Source organism: Misgurnus anguillicaudatus, chromosome 25 (genome assembly GCF_027580225.2).
Source record: "Misgurnus anguillicaudatus chromosome 25, ASM2758022v2, whole genome shotgun sequence".
Taxonomy (NCBI): domain Eukaryota; kingdom Metazoa; phylum Chordata; class Actinopteri; order Cypriniformes; family Cobitidae; genus Misgurnus; species Misgurnus anguillicaudatus.
The window spans coordinates 1,084,994-1,103,470 of record NC_073361.2 but is presented as its reverse complement, the minus strand read 5'-3'; the positions used below and the strand labels follow the sequence as shown (position 1 = coordinate 1,103,470).

Genomic DNA, 18,477 nt, shown 5'->3' with positions numbered 1-18,477 from the left:
TCAGACACAGTGGCGGCTATTTTCTTTGTTTTACTAACATGGCATTTATGTACACAATAGCATGTCTGAGCGCTGGTCCAGTTAATGGGAGTGGCTTGCAGAGCTGTGCATTGTGGGAGTTGTAGTTTTTCATACAAATGTGCCCTAAAGTCACGTTCTGTCTTTTCTCTGTCAAAAAGGCACACAATTCTAAATTTATGTTACATTTCGACTACATATATGACCCACTTTCAATTAAGATTAATTCTATCGATCAAATTGCCCTTTAATAGCCGCTTTTGTACTATCGGGCCTGTGCATACCAGGGCTTTAAACAGGCCTCACGGAGCCAATAGCCTCCGACCTCCAGCTGCGTAGACAAAGTCAGGACGTGTTTGCTTTGTCAGGCCAATAGCGTGGCACCACTTCAGAAAATCACACCCTTAAAACGCCTACCTGGATCTAACATCACATAATTCCGCCTGTTTTACCATGAGGAGGAAGTCACTTAAATCTGACAGGAGACGGGAGTTAGATTGCATCATCATACGACAAACATAATGAAAATAACTTGGGCAGATCTCACAACGAGACAATATCAGATTAATAAGCAATAGTAAACTTTACGAAGTAATTACAAATAAATCGTTCTTCTACCTTATGTGCCATTAAGCTATATACACAATATTTTAAAGAACATAAGGAGTCCTAGTTTTATTGGACTTGTTGATTTATGTAAATTAATCATATTTTAAAATACAGGTATGCACGTGTGCCTGTAGGCTAAATATGGAACATTTGTAATTACAGATCTATGGCGATGTAAACATATTTACACACAATAAGAGGTGTGATATCTTTATCCAGGAAAATGTAAATATTTGAGCATCACATGAAACACAAGGTAACTGTCAAATAGCTATTTCAATAATGTGTCAATAAATATATAATATTTATTATATATATTGAGACATTATTGAAATAGTATATAATTACTTTTGTCTATAAAAAACTGCCTCTGACAGACGAATAGGACTGAAAATCACTTTACTTGCATCTCAAAAATCAAAAGTCTCATAACACTGCATTCAGCACAAACTGGGCTACAATATTATATGAGCTACATGTATGTACATGTTTGTATTTTTGAGAGAAAATGTTTTTAAGTCACTGATATAAGTCCACAAAACCCATACTATCAGAGCCGGCGCCAGACCATAACTAACAGGGGGGCACTTGGCTTCCAACGGAGGGGCACGCAATAGCAACAATAACTTGCAAAAACAAGACATTAAACACAGCAAGCACACATACAACTGGTACAGACTGTCAGCTCATTTCCCGTGTAAAGTGCAAAAGACCACAAACTATGCGCCGCGGCATAACTTTGACTGCAGCGTGAGCGCAAGCTGAGCTCCGCTGCGCTCGCGCTTTGCTCGACGCAACAACAAACCGCCATTGAAATGAATGGTTTCATAGCGCAGCGCACACCGCGTCCTAGCTTTAAAAAAGCCGCTTTACCATAATCACGTCGTAATGCTGTTAATGGTCTACAGCCACACTTCACATTTAAGCTTACGTAATTTAAAACAATGCTAACTTACCTTTAAAATAGCTGAAGACGGCGTGTACGAACATTAAACTTCCTTAAAACAGTGTCCTGTAGATTTGTAAATTCCACCTCGACCTCTAATCTCTGAGTTTGAGCCAGTCTGTGTTTGCATGAAGTCAGATGAAGCAGGCGGTGCTGGTTCGTTCTAAATGTTCTAATATGCATATTTTACACAATCCATAAAATGCCGCGAAAAAAGATGTTGCTAGTATCAAGTCACAAATATGCTAAAGACGTAAGACGGGTGAGATGCGGCAATACATCCAATCAGAGAAACTGGTCTGTTTTAATTAAAGAAAACATATATCAACTATATTTTCCTCATTTGATTACATTAAAAGTCATGAAACATTCAATGTTAAATTTATTTTAATTATTCTTGATATATATTAAATTAATAAAAAACTTTGTAGGGGGGGCACAACAACCTGTTTGGGCGGGCACTGCCCGCGAATGCCCCCCCATGACGCCGGCCCTGCATACTATACATGTTTTCACAAGACTTTCCTGAACAGAATCTAGTAGTCTAGAGTTTTTTCTTTAAATTGATGTGAAAATCATGCTGCGTACTCATTCACATAAAACAATGTATTGATTTAGAAATTGTAAGACACTTTTTGTTTAGAGGGGCCGTATGCGAGAAGGATTGATTGACACCTGAGCAAACAAAGACTCTCATAATGAGCCTTTAGGCAGGAATGTGAGAGGGAATTAAGGGGGAAAAAAGTTAATAATATAATCAAAATAGAAATGAAGTTCAGTAGGACATTTTCAGTTCATTTGGAAATAAACCCTATTCAAAAACTTAACTTGTATAAACTAAGAAACTGATACACAACATAGCTGTAAACTTCATGTGGCTCATGTTACCATATAACTTTATGTCCAAAAAGTGTGAATATGTTTTTCCACTTCATAGTTTTGTACTGTTGAGATGGATATAGACCTGTAAGAGAGTTATAAACAGCTGTTAGCATAAACTGTCCACAGAAATACCACCTAACTGATGGGTAAATATCACTGATAGCACTACATTCAGATAAACTATCATGTACATAAACTAAATTCAGAACATCTCAGATAAACATATGTAGTGATTAGTTATATAAATAGCTGTTTTCAGATGACTTTTTTCAGATGCCCATCGACTGATCGTCTAGCTTCTGTTTTTAACAATGTTTTAATGCATTTCTGTAAGCGCGTATGAACTGTAAAAACACATCGCATATTGCGTCCATGTCCGCTAGCTCGCATCAGAATAAAAGTTTTTGTTTACATTATATAAGTGTGTGTACTAGGGCTGTCCTCGACCAAGGATTTACATATTAGAATCAGAATTGTCGAATCTTTTCATAGTCGACCGATAGTCGAATCATCTATGTGTGTGTGTGCATGGGTTGGGAGGGGGTCAGACCAGGTACAAATTGATAACTTATTTTCTTTCACAAGCAGCACACATAAACAACTTTCTGATAAAGTGACCAAAAACTGTCTTTCAAGTGATGAACGAAGACAAAACTGACGATGCATTTATATATTTTTAAGGTAAAATGTAAGGCAAACTTTGTTTAATTATTCCTCATAACATTTTAAAGCCACGATCTACAGAACATCACACAAAAAACATTTTGATAACTAAACCTAAAAATGTAACAAAGGTGATCCTGCCTTGGAAACCTCGGCTAATTCAGTGTTTTTATTTAATTTGGAGATTAAGCGCGTCAAAGCAGTCATGACCCAAAAAAACGACAAATGAGAAATGACAAATAATTTGTAATTGTTACTGCAAATTATAAAAACTAAGCTTTATATACAATTCATAAAAACACTGAAATTAATGATTTTATAGACACTACGCATTATTATTTAGCACAGAAATACCTGCTTGCTTTCACTTTGATCATCTCCATTCACTTTAGATACAGAAACAACTGATGATATTATTTATTTCAGGAATCTCTTTTCTATCATTTGAAAGTGAACACCAACCATAATATTAAATCACAAGAAAGACAGTCGTGTCAGGCATAAATATAGGTTCGGGGCAGATATTTTCCGTTTCATCACGGAAATTTAAAGAAATGGCTTACCTATTTTGTAGTTTAACTTTTGACAAGATAACCACTATGTTTTAAATACATTTTAAAAACTTATACCCGTCGAAAACATCCGTTTTTTTAAATGTTTAGTTTGATGAACTTCTAAATATGAGACGCAGAGCACCTAGCACGTTCGGCTAAATTGCATGCACAAGCATGGCCAGCACGCAATAGTGCAAAATCTATACAACGAAAAGCAATCCAAAATGTACAGACTTATATTAGATCAGAATGTACGTTTATAATAAATACATTTTTTTAATAAAATAAGGTCAGAAGTAACAAAGTGCAGAACAAATGTGCAAAATGCCTCAAGTGCACGAAAACAAAACACAAGCCAAATAGATACATCAGATAACCCAGAGTGATTTATAAATAAAATAAAATAAAATAAAGAAATTATTAAAAGAATGAAAGTAGAGCCAGAATTGCCAGCTTTTTCTTTTAAATGTAGAAACAAAGAGGCAATGGTTTATTAACATAGGAACCTCTTATGGACGTGTATCCCGGTCACAGGGGTTGCTGGATTTATTAACGCATTTTAAAAATATTTATTGAAAGCTGATACTTCACATATTATTTGCAGAATTATAATAATATGCTGTATGTTAATATATTGGGAGAAAGCTGTTATATGTGAAATCAGAGTTGTGCACAGTGCACCCATGTACGGCCAAAATTAAAGGATCCTTATTTCATAACACATCTGCGACGATTCGACTGTGAGATTGGTAGTCGAATCAGGCTTCTCCTATCGATGCATCGAATCTTCAACTATTCGGGGTCACCCCTAGTGTGTACTGTGTATAATAATTATGTATATATAAATACACACACATTTATGTATAACTTTAAGAAAAAAATATATTTATATGTAAGGTATTTATATTTATATATAATATTAATTATATATAAATATAAAAATGTATATACACATGTAAATATTTCTTAAATATATACATGCATGTGTGTGTATTTATATATACATAATTATTGTACACAGTACACACTTATATAATGTAAACAAAAACTTTTATTCTGCTAATGATTAGTCGCGATTAATCATTATGCAGCCCTAATATGGAATCATATTACAGCACACACTTAAAAGATCCTGCAGTGCAGCCTTACTGAAAGTTACCATGAAGGATACGAAAGTGAATAACTGTGTCTAACCTATGTAACATGTAAACATTCATAGTGCAGGGTGGAAAAAGTATGTGAACCTCTAGGCTAATGACTTCCCCAAGAGCTAATTGGAGCCAGGAGTCAGACAACCTGGGTTCCAATCAATGTGATGAGATCGGATGTGTTGATTAAAGCTGCCCTGTCCCATAAAAAACACACACCAGTTTTGAGTTTGCTGTTCTGAAGAAGCATTGTCTGATGTGAACCATGCCTCACACAAAAGAGCTCTCAGAAGACATACGATCAAGAATTGTTGACTTACATAAAGCTGGAAAGAGCTACAAAAGTATATCTAAAAACCTTAATGTCCATGTGTTCACGGTAAGACAGATTGTCTACAAATGGAGAAAGTTCAGCACTGTTGCTACTCTCCCTAGGCGTGGTCGTCCTGTAAAGATGACTGCAAGAGCACAGCGCAGAATGCTCAATGAGGTGAAGAAGAATCCTAGAGTGTCAGCTAAAGACTTACAGAAATCTCTGGCACATGTTAACATTTTTGTTGACAAATCTACAATAAAGAAAACATTAAACAAGAATGGACTTCATGGGAGGACACCACGGAGGAAGCCATTGCTGTCCAAAAAAAAAATTGCAGCACGTTTGAAGTTTGCCCACCTGCATTTTTGTGATTTTAACAAAAGTTTCACAAAATTCCTTGCAGGAAAAATTATCTTCTATAAATATATAAACAAATTATATCAAATTAAAGAACACACCCTCTGCTTTCAAACAAACAAGCAAACAAACAAAATGGGGAAAAAACGTTTAATTATATATTTACTTTTTCCACTTAATTTAACCACTGAAATATGGATATTTCTCTTCAAAAATACAACATTTTGAGCAAAAAGCTTAAAAAATTATGTTTTTGTAAAGGAATTTATGTTAGAGATCAGACTCAGAATATGACTATCAAACATAAAGACAGTTAAAATAAATCTTTTTAACTTCCGTTTATAAATTTGGTTTGGCGCCATCTAGTGGATAAAAGCGGTATTACACTTTCACTTTGAAATTCGTCCAGAAAGGCATATTTATTGGTTAAATATTAACTCATAATTGACGAGATAACTCGTCAATGGCGGTGAATGAGTTAAAACAACGAACATAGCGGTCAGTAACGTTAAGTAAGCGGTTGTTTTGAAAACTCTAGAAACGCTCAAAGCTGCGATCTATATGTAAAATAATCCACTCATAACAAATGAACAAGTTATTTGTGTAATTGAAGAGTTTCGTTGCAAAACGAGATAACCACTGGTTTTTTATTGTTCAGAAATCTTGTTTTTTGGTTGTGCATTCCAATTAATTTCAATGCAACTGCAGTTGGTTTGTTTTGATTTAAACCTTCATAACTTAAAAAATACAGCTAAGTAGCACCATAAAACAAAATAATAACATGATAACATATTAATAAACATGTTTTGTCAAAAATGTAAAAAAAATGGATTTATCTCGTTTTGCAACGAAACTATTCAATTTTTATAATAAGCGCCATGCAGTGAATCTCCAGCAAAACTCTGTCTCTCTCTCCCCCTCTGTGCTCATGCAGCTGGTCTCTGACGGGCAGAGGTTTCTTGAGGCGCGTACAACGGGTTGCCAAATAAAGAGTTCTTCTTGCACATAATGCTAATAGTTGTAAAGTTTTCTGAACTTTAAGCAAGCTAAGACAAAACTCTGCTGCTGGAGCGATGTAGTTTGACGCCTATAGTCTAGAGCCCTGCATTTCAGCCTGAGCCCGACAGGGCCCGACCTGTTTACGCCCTTCGGGTCGGGTTTCGGGCCAATTTTAACGTCACAGCAGATACGCGGGCTGGAACTCGGGCTTATTAAGGCGTCTCCATCTTTTTATAGTTTTCAATTTAATTAAAATAATCTTTTGACAGACATTTATGATTGCAAAACAAACATTGGAAGACGTTTAACCTACCGCATGAGTCCGCTACGCACAGCCACACATTTACAATGCAGCTGTTTTAACAGCGTATTTAAACAGCAGGACCTTCAGCGCACCAGGAAAAATTATAAATGGAGTACTAGATTAAAACCTTGGATACTGTATATAATCTATGCAGACAGCATCGAAGACATAATCTATTAAAGACTTCTCCCTGTATTAATTTCGTGTAAGAAGGCTGTGTCTTTATTTCTTGTTTGTGTATGGATTGACTTTTTTATTAGTAAAAAATTTATTATAAAAATGTATTTCTGGGTTCTTTGGCTTGTTAGCTGTACATATTGTCACACAGCAACTTTAAGGAATTATTCTGTTTTTTGTTATAAGCCAGAAATGACTAGGAGGTGGCCTCTCTCAATACAAAGTCAATGGAGATGGTTGGATTGCCCCCCCTGGTTGGATTGCCCCCCCCCCCCCCGGTGGGCGTGGTTTTCAAGTTATGACGCGCTGCGCTCTGTCTCTATGATGGGCCTATTTGGGAGAAAGTCCAGGGCTGGTTTTTAGCCCCAGTCCGTCCCTGAAACAGGCAATATTTGTTGTAGATTATAATTAGCTTGTTTAAAAGTAGACATTTCAGGCTTTCTTTGGATATGTGTATCATGTTTGTGTGACGAGTATTCACAGAGTTTCAATTGATTTTTGTAACGTGTTTTGAGAGACAGCTGGCGGAGACCGAAATGTCTGAATGCACACCCTGTTTATTTTGTTTATTTGACAAAAACACAAAGATTTGTTATTGTGAATGTACACACATGAAAGAAGTCCCTTTACAGTTTCAGATGATGTCTAACACGTAATTGTAAGATTATTAATGATGTATTGAGTATTTTAAGTTGATTCTGCTATGATTAGGGTTGGGTATCGTTTGAATTTGAACGATTCCAATTCCTTGTTACGATTCCGGTTCCTATCGATTCTTGATTCCGATTCTTTTAAGAAGCAGGGTCAAAAATGTTTAGTATATTTTAAATGAGCTAGCTAACCAATGGTCTTTCTGAAGGAAATAGTATGACCTTCTCCATCAATTTAAATTTTATAAACTTTTGACTTTTTATGAACTTTACTATTCATTTCTCACATGGCTGTTTTCAACTACAATATAAATATCAAATCTATGAACTTGAATATAAATATTATAAATTATGAATATATTTTTTACAGGGGTACACTTTCCTCAAGAGAGCTTTATTTTTGAAAACCTCATGAAAACACATTTACACATGAGTGTATGATGCTGCTGCAGGTACTTGAACATGTTACCGTGCTCCCATTGATGGGCTAACTAACATTCGCACTCTTAGCTCGTAAATTGTCTAGGAAAAAATACATGAGCTAATTTGTTAGCTCAATGTTGGCTCAAGGCATTCTTTTCAGGGCTCGCAAAATCGCTAGCCCGACGTCCCGGGGCTATTGCGAATTCCTGTCGGGTTACCAAAATGCATCTTCGCTCAATATTTTAATGTTTTTGCATTCTCTCAGATTTTGTTAGGTAGTATGTACGGCGTCGTCTTGTCAGTCATTACAATCCTCACGTAACAATAAGTGAAACTGAAAGCATAATTAAACCCATTATTCCTTTTTGTGTTCACGTCTGAGATGCGCGCTCCTCAGCATCCCGGGTCTGCTCTGTTTCTACCAGGGATTTTGAAATTTAGCGAGCCCTCATTGTATATGTATTGTTTTACTTACTTGATAAGGACTGCAGTGCAGTCACTGCGGTGCCAAGCTGGGGGTCAGAGACAGAGGAAGAGGCAGCAGAGGACAATCGGCGCGTCAAAGACGGGGCACACATTTATTTCTACTCAATGAACGAGGTGCTTTATTACGTTCGATGTGCCTATGCACGAAACAGACGCTTCTTCATTGGTGTTCAGCAGTTTCTTTTTTCAGTCGGCGGACTGTGAATCGAAACTAGGAATCAAAATTTCAACTTTTGAACGATTCCGGGAAAATCGCAAAGCTAGTCCCGGTTCCAATCGATTCTCGATTCCCAAGCCTAGCTATGATAGGGAAAAAACATGTAAAAACACGGCGCCGCGTTTTTGTACCCCAGGGAGTTAAATAGGAATGGCTTCTATGATCAGATAAAACAAAAAAATTAGCTTTTTAGCAGCAAACACTTAAGATGGGTTTGGTGAACACAGAGAAAAAAGTACCCAATACAATAAAATATACTGCTGTATTTTTGATGTTGTGGGCCTATATTTCTGCTGGAGGTCCTGGACATCTTGTTAAGATACATGGCATCATGGATTCTATCAAATACCAAAAGATATAAAATCAGTAAGTGACTGGCTCTGTTAGAAAACTTATAATAGGCCATGTTTGAAACATCCAACCATACAATAATCCAAACACAAACCTCAAAAACACCACAGAAATGGATCACTGAGCTCAAAACCACGCTTTTGCTATAGCCATTCCAGTCCTCTGACCTGAACCCTACAGAAAATGAGAGGAGTAAACTGAAGAGGAGAAGCACCAACATGCAGTCCTTCCAGAAAAACAGTTTTTTGTGATTGTTGTGGGCAAAAATCCTTGATCTTGCAACACGTTTTCTTTAAAATGCGATGGAATATACGGGATATTTATGCAATTTTATGCGATGAAATTGCGAGAACTTGCAAAAATTATGGGAACTTGCAAAAACTGCCGCTTTTTCAGCTTTTCGTTGATGTTCACGTCGCGTAATTACGTCACTTTATAACGTTCCCATGGAGTGGCGGTTCTAGACCATTTCAACTGGGGGGGTGGCAATCTGGGGCCAGTTGTACTGTTAGAGGGGCCAGTTACATTTAGACCTTATTCTTGTCATATCATTTTCTGCACTGCACTAAAGGCATTAACATTATTTAATTATGTTTATAATTATTCATCAATTTATTTGCATTTTAACTTTATTTTTACATTTGCATTACATCATTCAGTATTAGTTACAGTAAATGTAATTGCATTTTCATTATATTTTTACATTTGCATTACGTATTCAGTATCAGTCACAGTAACATTTTAATTATTTTTTTACGTTTACATTACATATTCAGTGTCAGTCACTATTAACATTTTAATTATGTTTTTACATTTGCATTACATATTTTGTATCAGTCACATTAACTGGATTCTACGATTTTTGTGTTGTTGTTTTTTTTTTTAAAGATCAGCAAATTCATCTAGATTTAAGGCCTTTTCCCTCATTGACTCAATACTTAGAACACCTAAATTGCTTAATCTTTCATCTGACATCGTGGACCTAAGATATGTTTTCACCAGCTTTAGTGCAGAAAAACTCCGTTCTTAAGAAGCAGTACTAACAGGGATTGAAACAGCTATCTTGCATAGTTTAAAAACCTCAAAGAAAATATCTTGTCTTTTGGGTATCTTTTGGGTATATATTCATCACTGGCTGCACAGATGGTTTTTCCCGGGATTTGCTGATATCTGCCAAAGAAAAAATATATATATTAAAAGTATGTACACCCTTTTAATTTCAGCAAATAGTTTTTGTTTACATAAATATTGAGCATTAAGTTTTAAAGGGATAGTTCACCTTAAAATGAAAATTCTCATAATTTTCTCATCCTCATGTTGTTCTAAACCTGTATGAATTTCTTTTTTCTTATGAACACAAAAGACGATATTTTGATAAACGATGGTAAACACACAGCAGATAGTGACTAGATATGCGTGGTTGGCTGTTACAGCCGCGGACTCCGCAGATAAACCGCGGATCGGGCGGATAACGTGATGAAAAATAATATCTTAATTAAATTCGGCGGGTGGCGGAATATACTAAACAATAAGAAAGGTGAATAAATAGAATACCTATTTAATATATTTTAGATAAGCTTCTGGGAATCTTAATGATTACCTGGAACAATAAGTGGCAGCTCATCAAGTTTGGCCTTGCATTTTGGGGGCCCTTGGTAGCTTGGAGCCCAAGGCAATTGCCGACCTTTGGCTTATGGGAAAGTAAACCCCTGCTGTATCATTCTGTGTAAAGGGTCTGTCAGAATACACTAAATGTTTTTACACCAAAACCGTCAGGGCCCAGGGTTTTATTATTAGGTAGAGATTTATTAGCAAATGCTGAAATTAAAATAAACTAAGATTAATAAATGCTGTAGTAGTACTGTTCATTGTTAGTTCATGTTAGTTAATGCATTATATAACACTTATAGTAAAGTGTTACTAAATATTTACATGGCACATTAATCGTCTGTTTTTGTCTCTTTAGGGAGTCTTGCACTCGGGGTTCCATACTCAGACTCATAGAGGTTTTAGAAACACGAGGGTTCCACTGGACCTGCACAGAGAATGACATGTATGTCTGGTTACTTAAAATATTATTCAAAATTCTGTACTTACCTATAAAATCAAGCTATTGCAAAATACATAAAAAAAACAAAATTTAAATTTTACTACAATTTGTTTTAATAAAATGTTTACACACATCATCAATGAAAATAGACTGAACATAATTACAAATGCAACTCTTTTGTTTTTGCCCCCATTTTTCATGAGCTGAACATTAAAGATCTAATACTTTTTTATGTACACAAAAGCAGTGTTGCCAACTTGGCGACTTTGTCGCTAGATGTAGCGACTTTTCAGACCTCTTTAGCGACTTATTTTTAAAAAAGCGACTAGCGACAAATCTAGCGACTTTTTCTGGCGTTGTTGGAGACTTTTTACGTGTTATTCACTCTTCTCAATGAGCAGCTACCGCTGCTTCGGTCGGCTCCACCCCCGACCCAAAGCATTCACAGGGGGTCTAGTCCTCGCGCAGCAGAGCAGAGTCTCTCCCAGTTGCAGTCAGGGCAGGAGAAGTGGTTATCTATCCGTGTCGAGACGGCATAATCGTGCATGCGGGGAGCAGGCGGATCCCGCGATGGCTTACATTAATGGCGAGATGTAAATGTAAAATGGTCTTTGAATAAAATGAATCACTGTACATAAAATAAATGTACTTGAGGGAGCTGAGCAGCAGCACATTTAGAACAGACAAACTATACGGAGCTGACGCGTTAATGGGCTATTTACCTACAAAACAACGTTTCCCATCATTTATCAGTGTATGTTTTGAAACTGGACTGTTTGGCCATATAAACATGAACATACACACATTTCGTTTTATGAGAACATAAGCAGATAAACAAACGAGAAAACATTTTCAAGCATTCATGTGTTTTAAAATAACATTTTTGACAGTTCAGAGAGGAAGAGAAACGTGAAATAATGTAGTAAGCCAATGTAGTAAGAATGCAAATGCGACGTGATGACGTCACTGTTATGCAAATGACGCAATTACGTAATCTAGCGACATTTAGCGACTTTCCAAGCAAGCTTTAGCTACTTTCCATTGAAAATAGTTGGCAACACTGCACAAAAGCACTATTTCTCTCAAATATGGTTAACAGATTTGTCTAAATCTGTGTTAGTGAGCACTTCTCCTTTGCCGAAATAATCCATCCTCCTCACAGGTGGCATGTCACGATGCTGATTAGACATCATGATTATTGCACAGGTGTCCCTTAGGCTGGCCACAATAAAAGGCCACTCTAAAATGTGCGGTTTTACTCTATTGGGGGGGGGGGGTGTTGAAACCATATCTGCTTCACAGAGAGTTAATCAGGTTGTTGATTGTGGCCTGTGGAATGTTGATGCACTCCGCATCAATGTCTGATCCAGAGCATACCAAACATATTCAGTGGGTGACATGTCTGGTATTGTAGGAGCATTATAGGAAAAATTAGGATGTTGAAGATCCTTTTTCTGAAAGAATGATATTCGGAAAGAGCAGTCTGAGCTCCTTAAGGTGGATTTCAATGAACTTTTTGAAACACTTGCAAGACTGAAAGTTCAATCTTTCATCAGTGGACCTCTCCCAGCTCGAGGAACAAATATGTTTTCTCGGCTACTAAGTTTAAATTCATGGCTGCAAAAAACCTGCACCATGAGAGGACTGGATTACATTGACAATTTCAATATCTTCTGGAGCCAAAGGCAACTTTTTAACACAGATGGTATCCACCCAAACAAACTAGGTGCTAGGTTGCTTAAAGACAATATCTTTTTCTCCATGCATCATCCATCAGCTGAGTGTGCCAGTCCACTACTGAACAGCGGAAATGACCACAGAATTTTATACCAGCACCTGGATGGACATTCAGATGACAAGGATAAAACTCTGCAGTCACAACAACTACTGTTCACAGACACAGATCAGGCAGAGCCCTGCCCACAGACCTCGCTACAGCTGGATTGTGAATCAACACCCAAGGATGTTTCTGTTGATAACCACGATCAGAGAAGGAATGATAACACTCCCTCCCAGCCTTCAGGAACACCAGAATCACAGCTGATGTCACCACACTCTCTCTCCCTTTCTCCAACATCACCACTTCTGGGCTTTTCAGAGAAAATGGAGAAACTGGTATCTGCTGGAACAAAGCTCTCCCACTCTATTGCTGCGAGTCCCCAAATATCAACAAAGAAACGGCGGGCTCCTCAACCACCAAAGGCTTCGGGCCCAGCCCACCCTCCCCCTCCATCTGAGAGAGCACTCCGACTTCTGCCTCAACGTCAGGGATCACACCAGCCCTCATCTGCAAACAGCACTGGTAACTGATGTGTGTTGGGTTCCCGCTACGTCAGCAGTAACAATCATAAATATTTTAAGAACAAGCGGGCGCCCGATGTCCCTTTAGCTTTCCCTATCTCTGTCCTGACATGTGATAGAAAGATGAAGGCCGTCTCCAGCCGCACAGCAATTCTATCTAATCTACTGCCTATTATACGTCATTCTGAGATTGATACAGTGCCAAAACCAGTTACTGTTAAGTTAGCACTTCTGAACATATGTTCACTAAAGAACAAATCCTTTTTAGTAAATGATCTTATCACCACTAACAACCTGGGGCCTCATTTATCAAGCGTGCGTACGCACAGAAGTGTGCGTAAAGTGTGCGTAGGAACAGTTTTACGCAAAGTGTGGAATTTATCAAATTGCACTTATACTTAGAAATGTGTGTAAATATACGCACACCTCGGAGTATGCGTACGCAGAGCATCTAGTGGTAGAATAGCGATACTACACAGGACCCTGTTCCAGTGAGTATAAAGAAGTGTCTATTTATTATCCACAAGCAGGTGTTAAAAATGATTAATGTCAGTATGGTAACAGCAAATAAGTATAATGATTTATTTGTGATATGTATCTGTATCTGTGAAAGCACATGTAATTTGTATTAATGAAGTCTCCGTCAAATGCTTGACACAGTGCAATGGCTTATCTTGCGTTATTGGAAGACTTGGCAAATAATCCATTCCGCCGGTAGCGCGTTTTCAAAGATCGCGCCAATGATGCTGGTTATATATGCTGCTGTCCAAGGTGGAAAGTTGTCTGTCCTCCTCCACTTGCACTCGTTTCACGTCGGTGTGCTGTGACGCGTTTTTTTTTTCTTTCTGATAATTTAATGTCAAACGACTTTTTTATTTCTAAAAGTGTTCTCATACCCAACGGAATTAAACTCACTATAACATGTTCCCATGCAGATTTGTTTTCTTTTGTTAGTCATTCCTCCCATACTAAGTGAACCAAACAGGATGTGTTATTAGGATTTAACCTCATCCACCAGTAACTCAATTTCTGCGTCTGTGAAGTTTCTCTTTTATGCTCTCTTTGTCATTATTGCGATGAGGGAAAAAGCACAACCACGTGACTTATAACGGGAGGTGTTGTCACCATATATGGTTCATTGGAGGCATTTCGGAATGCAAATGACCATCAACGTGCACGAGCATGGTGCTTAAGAACAAGTGGGATTTATCATCAAGGATTACTTACTGATGTGCATACCAACCACGTGCGCACGTTTGATAAATCCCGATTGTTTTGTACTTACGCACATACTAAATTTCATTCGTAGGTACAAATATAGAACATTTTCTACGCAATGTTGATAAATGAGGCCCCTGGACTTTATGTTTCTAAATGAAACTTGGTTAGATGACAGCTGCAGTGCTACAGTCCTCAATGAATCAGCCCCACCCAACTTTACCTTTATAAGTGTCTGTAGAGCTGTTAGAAGGGGTGGAGGAATAGCTGCTTTTTTCAAAGATGCCTTTCAATGCAAGCAAGTGTTACTTGGTGATTACCAGTCTTTTGAATATTTGTGTATTGCTCCAAAAGGTACGCCACGCATTCTGTTTACAATTATTCATAGACCTCCCAAATACACCTCAGCATTTGTTGATGAATTCACAGAGCTTTTATCAACAATTTCCTCTGAATTTGATTATTTTGTTATTGCTGGAGATTTTAATATGCATATAGACAATGCAGAAAACAATACTGCAATTGAACTGTTACATGTTTTAAACACTTTTGATCTGACCCAGCACGTGCAAGGTCCTACACACAATCGGGGACACACTCTTGATCTGCTCATTAGCAAGGGCCTAAACATTTCATCCACTGTAATCAAGGATGAAGCATTATCTGACCATTTCTGTGTTTACTTTGATTTATTGATCTGTCCTGCCACTGATGCTAGATCTGTCTATGTCAAAAAAAGGTTCATAAATGAGAACACCAGTGAGGTATTTATGAATGCTATATCAATGTTGCCAAACATATCGGCAGACTCTGTTGATGTTCTCCTTGAAAACTTTAACATAAAAGTTAAAGATGCCATTGATGGTATAGCTCCAGTAAAGGTCAGGGTGATCACTGGCAGACGTAAAGCACCCTGGAGAAACACAACAGCAGTACAGCACATGAAAAGAACATGCAGAAAAGCTGAACGTATCTGGCGGAAAACAAAACTTGAAGTACATTATAGCATCTATAAGGACAGTCTTCGTGCTTTCAATGTAGAACTAGGCACAGCTGGACAGACCTTCTTTTCAAACATTATAAACAACAACATAAACAACACTCACACTCTTTTTGCTACTGTAGAGAGACTAACAAACCCCCCCAATCAAGTTCCTAGTGAACTGCTCTCTGACAACAAATGCAATAAGTATGCAACCTTTTTCTCTGAGAAGATCAGTAATATCAGAATGACGATCAATACGGCCTCATATTGTACTGTGGTCAGTCAGATATCATTGCAACAACCTCAGAAATTAGTCATTCTCTCAGAATTTGACATAATTGATATAAAAACCTTGGAAGAAACAGTACAACATCTTAAAGCATCAACTAGCAGCCTTGACACGCTCCCCACATCTTTTCTCAAAAAGGTACTTAACTGCTTAGAAACTGACCTCTTAAAAATAGTTAATACCTCTCTGATCACAGGCACCTTTCCAGAGTCATTAAAAACAGCAGTTGTTAATCCTCTCCTAAAAAGAGTAACCTAGACAAAACCATACTTAGCAACTACAGACCAATCTCAAATCTTCCATTTAAAGGCAAGATCATTGAAAAGGTTGTTTTTAATCAGCTGAACAAATTCTTAAACTCAAATGGCTACCTGGACAATTTTCAATCTGGTTTCCGTCAGCATCACAGCACAGAGACAGTGCTCATAAAGATAATAAATGATATTCGCTTAAACTCTGATTCAGGTAAAATATCAGTACTGGTGCTACTAGTTCTTAGTGCTGCCTTTGACACAGTAGATCACACCATACTCTTACATAGACTGGAAAACTGGGTAGGGCTCTCTGGGATGGTCCTCAAATGGTTTAAATCATACCTACAAGGAAGAGGTTACTATGTGAACATAGGTAACCATAAATCTGAGTGGACATCCATGACATGTGGAGTCCCACAGGGTTCAATTCTTGCACCGCTTCTGTTTAATTTGTATATGCTCCCACTTGGTCAAATAATGAAAAAGAACCAAATTGCTTACCACAGCTATGCAGATGACACCCAGATATACTTAACACTGTCACCCAATGACTACAGCCCCATTGACTCTCTATGTAAATGCATTGATGAAATTAACTGTTGGATGCGTCAAAACTTCCTCCAGTTAAACAAAGACAAAACTGAAGTCGTTGTATTTGGAAATAAAGATGAAACTTTCAAGGTTAACACATACCTTGACTCTAGGGGTCTAAAGACACAAAATAAAGTCAGAAATCTTGGTGTAATTTTAGAGTCTGACCTTAATTTCAGTAGTCACGTGAAAGCGATAAGCAAATCAGCTTACTACCATCTCAGAAATATTGCCAGAATTAGATGTTTTGTCTCAAGACAGGACTTAGTGAAACTTGTTCATGCTTTCATCAGGGTGGATTACTGCAATGGACTTCTTACTGGGATCCCCAAAAAGACCATTAGACAACTGCAGCTAATACAAAACACTGCTGCCAGAATTCTGACCAGAACCAAAAAATCTGAGCACATTACTCCAGTCCTCAGGTCCTTACACTGGCTTCTTGTTACATTTAGAATAGATTTTAAAGTATTGTTACTCGTTTATAAATCACTTCATGGCTTAGGACCCAATTACATGACAGATATGCTAACTGAATATAAACCTAAAAGATTACTCAGATCATTAGAATCAGATCAGTTAGAAATACCAAGGGTTTACTCAAAACAAGGTGCGTCAGCATTTAGTTATTATGCCACCTCTAGCTGGAATCAGCTTCCAGAAGAGATCAGATGTGCTTCAACAGTATACACTTTTAAATCTATTTTAAAAACACATCCAGTCTACTATGCATTTACCAAATGATCACTGTTCTGCTTCACACTGACTGCACCTTTAACTCAAGTCACTTTTACTCCTGTTTTATTATTTTTAACATTTTAAACTGTTTTTATTAAAATCACATTTATTTTCTTTAATTGTTATTCTAAATTCTCATGTATCTTTGTTTTTATTGTGATTTTATTTTGTATCTATTATTCTTACATTTTCTTTTTTCTCTTTTATATATTGTTTCCTCATTTCTATGTAAAGCACTTTGAATGACCTCTGTGTATGAAATGTGCTATACAAATAAACTTGCCTTGCCTTGCCTAACCGCCAACAGCTCCCGATTACCTATGTCGTAATTTCGTTTTGCTGGGTTCAACTGGTGAGAAAAGAAGGCACAAGGATGCACTTTACTGTCAACAGAAGATCGTTGAGACAAAACGGCGCCTATGCTGACATCAGAAGCATCCACTTCCACAATAAATTGGTTAGCCGGATCAGGAATAGAGAGGACGGGAGCAGAGATGGAACTGGTCTTTAAGGCATCAAAGGCGTCCTGAGCCTCACTATTCCAACGGAAACAGGTCTTAGTGGAAGTGAGAGCGGTAAGAGGTCTGTCCAAAATTTCTGATGAAACGCCGGTAAAAATTGGCGAATCCCAGAAATCGCTGAAGCTCTTTACGGGTGTCAGGCACTGGCCAATTGGCGACCGCTTTGACTTTAGCGGGATCGGAACGAATCTCACCCTCGGCTATAACAAAACCCAGAAACAAAACCGACTCCTTATGGAACTCGCACTTCTCCGCCTTCACAAAAAACTGATTCTCTAAGAGCCATTGTAAAACCTGGTGAACATGCTGGGTGTGTATCTGCATGGAGGGAGAAAAGATGAGATACACAAAGACAAACTTGTTAATCATGTCACCCAACACTTCGTTTGGAAGACAGCCGGTGCGTTACAAAGGCCGAACGGTAAAAGGC

General features: G+C 37.6%; 1 protein-coding gene across 1 annotated transcript in view; it reads left to right on the top strand.

Moving 5' to 3' along the window:
* Positions 1-11,296, top strand: part of LOC129425951 (ADP-ribosyl cyclase/cyclic ADP-ribose hydrolase 1) — a 110,050-nt gene extending 98,754 nt beyond the window's left edge. Inside the window, exon 7 of the mRNA XM_055182044.2 lies at positions 11,067-11,296. Within this exon, the coding sequence (XP_055038019.2) occupies positions 11,067-11,244 (178 nt within the window). The 3' untranslated portion in view covers positions 11,245-11,296. The remainder of the gene's footprint in view (positions 1-11,066) is intronic.
* Positions 11,297-18,477: the final 7,181 nt, after the last annotated feature.